At 32.6% G+C, this 8117-nt stretch overlaps 1 protein-coding gene across 1 annotated transcript; it reads right to left on the bottom strand.

The window, feature by feature from the left end:
- Nucleotides 1-698: 698 nt before the first annotated feature.
- LOC147504059 (uncharacterized) lies at nt 699-1322 on the bottom strand. Its single transcript, XM_086605050.1, has one exon. The coding sequence runs from the start codon at nt 1320-1322 to the stop codon at nt 699-701; it is 624 nt and encodes a 207-aa protein (XP_086461176.1).
- Between the last annotated feature and the right edge of the window lie 6795 nt (nt 1323-8117).

Below are 8117 nucleotides of genomic sequence, written 5' to 3' on the forward strand. Positions count from 1 at the left end.
AAGAAATAAATATAACTCACCTTATTAAATCTACAAGATGTAAACAAACTATGAATATCAATAGTGCGGTGAGCCCAATACTTTGCATTCCCCCTTTCTCTTTTCTTCTTCTCTTTTATTTTCTTCTTCTTTTTCAGTAGGGTTTTTTTTTTTTTTGTTTTGAAAACGTGGGAGAAAAAGAAAAAGTTAGCTACGTGAGTTATCCTTGATAACTATCCCACGTTTCTCTCCTAGAGTCCTAGTTTTGCTAAACCAAAATTTCTATTTTCTATATTTTTGAAATTTTCAAAAATTATATCGATAAATAATAATACCACACTTAATTAGATAAATAAATAAATAAATTGAGTTTTACAATATACACACCTAAAAAGAATCTCGTCCCGAGATCCAAATGATTTTTTTTTTTTTTTGCCAAAGCACAATGAGACAAATAATTACTAGTACACACAGAGAATCTATTGTTCCTTTCTAATGCAACACCTGCCCTAATAGATTGCATGTGTATACCCCCAGTATATACATCTAAAAAGGAACTAACCAATATCAAACAAAACATGCAAACTATAAAGTTGTGTGTCAGCGATACCTTCTACACGATTTCTCACTGATAAAGTTGCAATTTGAACTGGCGTTGGTCCTTGCGGATTTAGCCTATTGACTTGGTTATGTCCTTGTCTGCCCTGGTTCAACCTCCTCTATGGGCAGTCACGTGCATGATGATCAGCTTGGCCACACTCATAACATCCAGAATTAATTCCACCTCCCTGAAACCTCGGTGGTGGTGGTCTCTGAAACTGACCGCTCTGAGCTGTATCATATGGCATGTACCTAATCAAATGTTTGTTTTCAGAATGTTGAGGGCTAATAGCTGGTAGCTCTCCAAACTTCTTTTTCCCTCTCGACTCTCTAAGGGCTGCATTATGCTCCTCATATTTCAATGCCAAATCCAACACACGATCAAATGTGTCCCCGTCAAAAGGAATCAATTTGCTAGCCAAGTAAGAATCTAGTCCACGTATGAACTTCTGATTCTTCTTCTTATCAGTATCCACAATGTGAGGAGCAAACCTCGATAGCTCATTAAACTTTGTCACATACTCAGTAACGGATTTCCCGCCTTTGGTCAACTCAGAGAATTTTTGAGCCAACTGCTCTTTTAATGCTTCGGGAATAAACTTGCTCTCGAATCTAGTCTTAAAGTCCTCCCAAGTCAAGGTATTAGTGTCGAGACTAGGGACGAGAGCTCTCCACCAAAACCTAGCAGCGTCATCAAGTTGGTGAGCAACCAACTCCTGTTTCTGTACCTCAAAAAGCTGCATACGCTCAAAAACATTTTCACAACTTTGGATCCAAGCCTCTACTACTATCGCATTCCCAGTACCAGTAAATCATTGCCCACCAAGAGTACCAAACTCCTTATTATGCTTAGCAAATGGATCACCTTGAACAGGTTGGTTATTCTGCATCGCCTGCAACAACTGAGCTAACTTGTTATGTGTCATTTGGATGGGAGTGTTCCCAGATGGTCCATTACCACTGTCGTTTTGTGTTCTAGACATAATCTACAATTAAATGAAAACCCTAAATTAATATCCTCAAACTTTTCCATGCACTCCTTTATCTTTTACCCATATTCCACATTTCCGAGGATCACCTAGACTCAGCTAGTCTAGGGTAACCAAATGCTCCAATACCAAATAACTGAATACTATTTACTTCGAAGGTAGTGTTTGTTGACTTAAGATTAGGCACAGCTGGACCTAGAAAACATGCCTATTTGGTTATTATTTTGGGTAGGAGACATGTCAATAACCTTTTGGCACAAAGACTACATCATTTGCATCGTTTGTTGTAGCATGTTAAAGTTTGATCATTCTGATCTTTCATCAATCTAGAGATTTGTTCATTTTGTTCCTTCATCAAGTTGGATTTTTGTTGCATAATATGATTTTGATGTTGCAGCAAAGTCAATACTAGTTCCTCTGTAAATGGTTTAACTGGGTGAGTGGCCATAAAAGGAATGCATGGGCTTGAATTGATTTTGTCTTTTTTTTTTCCCGAATTGACTTTGACTTTCCAGCTTTGAATGGGCTTGAAAATCTTTTTTTTTCCTTGATTCTTGGGCTTTAAACATAGAACTCTCTCAGCAATTAATCATCTTAATTCGTTTTCCATGCAAAAATGGTGTCTTTAGTCACCTAATTAGCTTCAAGACCTGAAATACACAAAAATGCGTAAACAGTACTAACTCTCATTTATTGTAAACATAATTGGGATAAATGTAATACTAGTAAGGGGTTAAAACTACAGTTTTGGGTGCTTATCTATCCCAAAATCACAAAAAGTCTCCATGAAGTAGTCCGAAATCGACCATGTTCATGCTACTAAACCTGATCATTTGTTGCAAGAGAACATGAGTTAGAATCTGCAACACATTTATGTCAGTATTCTTGTAGTTTTGGCTACTCAATTTAGCTTCACATAAGCATATCACCCAAAAAATACAAACAAATAACACTTAATTGAATTAAAACAATCCAAAACCAATAGTACCCATCACAAGATTATGGATAACATATAAAATAAAACACCCCCACCAAGTGATCTTTTGCCATCCTTAACATTACACCACAAACATATATATATATATATATATATATATATATATATATATATATATATATATATATATATATATATATATATATATACAAAGAAATAATAAGAAAATGGCAAATAGATAAACTAGGTAGCATGTTTATTTGAAGAAGACAATAAGATCAAAACAAAGTCACTTGAAATTCACTTACAAGTTTAGAATCTGCAACAACTAACACGCCCACATAACTACATCATGAGACAATATGCGAGAACAAGCTTGTACAAGTGTTATGATCAACTCCCAAATGTGCATTTTATTACCCTTACATTACTGCATTACAACCCTTCTTACACATAATGAAAAGACAACTCATAGCTTTTATTATATTTTTTAGGTTATAGAGCAATTCAGACCACTTACAATAAAAGCTGCATCTTGGCATCAAAAGGAGACTTATTTACGCTTATTATAAAGACTCGAAGCTACTATGAAAAAGTGCTAAAAAAGTCAAAGTCAAAGTCAAAGGTCAAAGGTTAAGGACTCCAAACCAGAGAGTTGAAAGTCAAGTCCTTAACTCGAAAGACTAGAGATAGATGTCATTAACACAAAAGAAGGTTTTCTCTAAAACCTAGCTTGATTAAGAAGAAATCAAAGCATAAAGCATAAAGCATAAAGCAAACTTGGTAAGGTGTCTTAATTGTAAAAGGAGAAGGCAAATCAGTCTTTTGTAAAAATAGGGGTATAAGAACTCAAAAGTAGGATGAGAGAATGCACCTAGACTTATTCTAGTATCATGTAGGAGTAGTGTAGGATTTTATTTTTCAAGTCATTTATATTCAATTTCTTTATTTTTTTGTTATTCAATTCAATCAAGTTATTTCTTTATTTGTTCTTTATTTCAATCAAGTTATTTCCTTAAAGTTGTTCTTCATTTCTTCAAGTTATTTCTTCCTTTCAATGTTTGTGCTTTCAATCCTTCATTCAACAACTCTTTCTATTGTTCTTCATGCAACTAGAGTTAACAAAACAAGTCTTAAAAGAAACCTGCCTTCCTTCCTTCTAAAACTCCCAAATCATTCAAGCTTCAAACAATTTATGGTGAACCTCTTTCAATACAACTTCATGTTACCAGACACACCCCATAGTCAAGGTAGTGCAACAACTAGACCTTTAGTAATGGAGACAACTCGTTACTCGCTAGACACTCTCATTTCGGTAAATTGTATCATCTAGGATTTATAAGATTTTAATCAAGAAAATACTTAAATGTTATAGATTCATAATTATTAACTAAGGAGTGTCAAAGAAAAGAATAGATATGTTATGCAGAGTGTTTCAGCCATTAACATTGTTAGTGCTCGCTAGGTAAAGTTCAATTCTCATTTCCCTATTTTTAATCATTCTCTACCATCTGTAGTTCTTTCATATTTTCTTAAGAAGCATTGATATAATTAATTAAGGAAACTCAACTAACCAACACTGTTTGAAATTACGCAACACCAAAACAGAATGACACTTCACATTTCAATGTATTGGCATGTACGATGTAAATCAAATGTTTTAAGCACATCAATAATAACCATACATATGTGTGTGTGTGTGTGTGTGTGTGTGTGTGTGTGTGTGTGTGTGTGTATTTAGCTTTTGGGCCACTTTTTAATTTGATAATTTGCAGTTAGTCACCAATTGATCGTTTATTTGCGTTTGGGCCAAAATTGACGGTTGACTGCGTTGACTTTGAGTTGACCGTCTTGTTCCATGTATAATTTCATAAAAATGGCTAAAATGCCCTGCGCATGCCATACACATGACTTACTTGTGGACCAAGCACAAATATTACTATTAATAGTATGACCAAATACTAAAAATTCTAAATAATAGTCAAACACACAAAATCTAAGATTTGATTCAATAGCCATATATATAAGAATCGTTTTGTGACCATAACTTAACCAACTTACATCATGCATCTAAGCCAAGTTAATTAAAAAAATTATTGGAAAGAAAAACAAAACAAAAAAAATAAAAACAAGTTAATTAACATATATTAATTCTTTTTGCATAATTAATTAAATAGTCGATTACCCAAAGGTGATGATGGAAGAAAAACAAAATGCATGAGCTAGATTCGGCTTCAACAGACTTTTCGTCCACTTTTCCTTTGATTACAGGGAATTCAAAACTTAGACATAAAGGTCGTTTTCATGCAAATATTATTAATTTTGCATAATTATATTCTAAGAAAATTAAATAGTCTCGAAATCATTTTACACAAATTTTTGTAGTAGAGAAAAACGAATCCAAAACTTCCACGTAGAATGTTGTAATATTATTATGAACACATTTGAGGTTGTCATAATTCAATTGCTATACTTAGAGGTTAGAAGGTGTTTGCTTTTTATTAGATTAAAACTAAACTTTCATACTAAAATAATTGTAAAAAAGATATTGTTCTAAAAATTGGACTATCTCAAGCCTAAATTTGAACAAGATTCTTACATCTATATAAATATGACTAAGCTTTTGTTTTTATACATCCAGATCCAAAAAACACCTCGGAGAATCGATTTATTAATTTAGATTGTTAGTCATGGGGTTGAACAATCTATTGTTGATTCGATTGCTATCATTAGGTATAAATTAGAATATAATAAATGTTTGTAAAAGAGATCGAGTGGATATTTGAGTGGCACAGGTTTTATCCAATTAGAGAGTTTTAACTTTCAAGGAGATTGTTCAAATTGGGTGGTGAACTTATGCTAATGGGAGAGGTGGAAGAATAGAATATAATAAAGGGTATAATAGATAATATCATGGAAGAATAGGCGGGTATAATAGATAATATCATTTTTTAAGGGTGAGTTTATAGACGTAACAAGGAGAATATTAACACTCTAAAATTATTGTTTAATGGTACCAAAACATAAAATTGTACACCCCAATTAGAAGCTAATTTTATGTCAATTTAGAGTTGGTTATTGTATTTAGGGTCAATTATCAATTACATGAAAGATGCATCATAATTAGAGCATACAATCGGAATTAGAACAAATTTAGGCCTTTTATTAAATGCCCAAGTCTTATCTCAAAATTAGGGTTTGGCCCCAAAGTTTAACTGTAAATTAGTTTGGTCCTAAGGGTAAATGTGTCAATATATAAAATATGGATGGGTAACCCTGTCAATTTTTGGCCGAAATGCAAATAAACGATCAATTGGTGACCAACTACAAATTATCCAATTAAAAAGTGGCCCAAAAGCTAAATAGCATATATATATATTCACATCTAACGTATCAGTTTAACATACCATCCCCATAACCAAATATGAAAACTACCCATAACTCGCGATATACCCAAAACTCATTATTAGTCCAACAATTCGTATGTATTATCTAAGAAGCAAGGAAATAAGAAAGGCTAAGGACTAATTAAGTGCTCTAAAAGGTGGTAGGTTGAAGAAATATAGATACTATGATTGTCTTAAAGAGTTTAGAAAACATGTAAAAAGTTTGCACATTTATGAAGTGGATATAGTTTAAGGGGCGAAAAAAGTTGCGGTTGATTTGCTCAGCCGCTTCAAATTGGCTAAAGATATCATTGAGTCAATTGAATTTCCACATTTGTTGTCCATACATGTCATGTAATGGCGACATCTTATTTTACTTTTTATTTTTTTTACACACTACAAAAAAAAAAAAAAAAAAAAACTAAGATAATAATAGTAATAAGCCATGGGACTAGAAGAAAATACGTCTTCTTCGCATGCTAAGGAAATTCTTTATCCAAAAGATATCATCAACCATGTGAAATAGAGTATTTCTTCATTCTAATATTCTGCAACCTCCTCATTCAGTTTAGCTTTGGTGACCTTTGTCTTTGTTGCAGCAAGATCACATCCGCAAAAGACATGTGCACCATTAGTCTAATAGAAACTTGACCAGCAAAAATATAGAAATAAAATAAAAGATAATCCAAAACAAACAATCCCTACTCTGCTCACAACCCATTAATTGTTATGCAGTTAATCTAGTAGTTATATACGCTATACTCAATACATATTAATAATAATGTACAAGATTAAGAGATAATAAATTGTTGAGAGACTACAAAGTGCAAAAAGTTGAAATGAAATGAGATTAGAAAACTAGAGACATACACAAACTCTCAAAACTTTATTTAGAAAATCTACACTGCGACTTCCATGCCCGTCCAACCTTTCTTTGGTGAATCAAGTAAACACTGCTCTGTTCTTTGAATCAAAGTTAAGTGAGTAACCATTTTGTTCTTTTTAAAAACGCTTTCTAAGTTTGGACACACATGGTGCATCATCACCGTGTTTTCAACAATAATGATGCCTTCTTTATATTCACAATTCTAATCTTATGCTCTTCCATTACAACAATTCCACCACAAAAATAACAAAATAGAAAGACGTTTAAAAGCATACACCCAAAATAGAAAGAGATTTTCATTAATTAAACAATTTATTTTCCTAGACCTAGAAAACTACATGTACTTTTCAAATTGTGAATGTTTACTGAAGTAGTGTATATTGGAGTATCTTCAAAAGTGATTGAAGTGAAGTTCACCATAGATTGTTTAGAGTTTGAATGTTGGGAGTTGAAGAAAGGAAGGTAGACTCTTAGTTTAGGAGTTGTACTAGTTTATAGTTTATGAAGAACATTGAAAGCTTTAGTTGTTTTAAAAATTAAAATAACACAAACATTGAAAGAAATGATTGAAATGAAAGATTGGAACAAAGAACAACAAAAAGAAGATTGATTGATTGAATAACAAAGCAAATAACAAGATTTAAATGAAGAACAATAAAGTAAAATGACTTAAATGAAAAAAGACTAGAAAAATAAATCCTACATAACACTAGATTAAGTCTAGGTGCATTCTCTACTCCTACAAACCAATTGGTTTGGACCCTAAATGTAATGGATACCTAATTCTCTACATCTCTTTGGCTTATATACGACACCATTACAAAACTACCCCTCTCTTATAGATTCAGGACACCTCACAACTTGCTTTTACTTTACGATTTTCTTCTTGACCAAGATAGGTTTTAAAGAATGCCATATTTTGTGCTAAGGACCTCCATCTCTGGTCTTCTGAGTTGAGGGCTTTGACCTTTGACTTTGACCTTTGAATTTGAGTTTTTCAGCACTTTTTCATAATAGCTTATGGTCTTCATAATAAACGTGATTAAGGCTCCTTTTGGTGTTAAAACGCAGCTTTTATGATAAGTGGTCTAAATTTCTCTATAACCTGAAAAAAGCAATAAAAGTTATGAGTTGTTTTTTCATTAAACGTAAGAAGGGCTGTAATGTAATAATATAATGGTAATAAAATATACATTTGGGAGGTGATCACCACCCCCAAATAGCATCTTGCTTGTCGTCAAGCAAAGATTAGAGAAAAAACTAAGATCACAAATGAGTGATTTTTTATAAGTTACACTAATCTCATTTCGCGCAGAGTGCAATTGTATTAACCATATGCA

The sequence above is a fragment of the Coptis chinensis genome, chromosome 4 (genome assembly GCF_015680905.1).
Source record: "Coptis chinensis isolate HL-2020 chromosome 4, ASM1568090v1, whole genome shotgun sequence".
NCBI classification, from domain to species: domain Eukaryota; kingdom Viridiplantae; phylum Streptophyta; class Magnoliopsida; order Ranunculales; family Ranunculaceae; genus Coptis; species Coptis chinensis.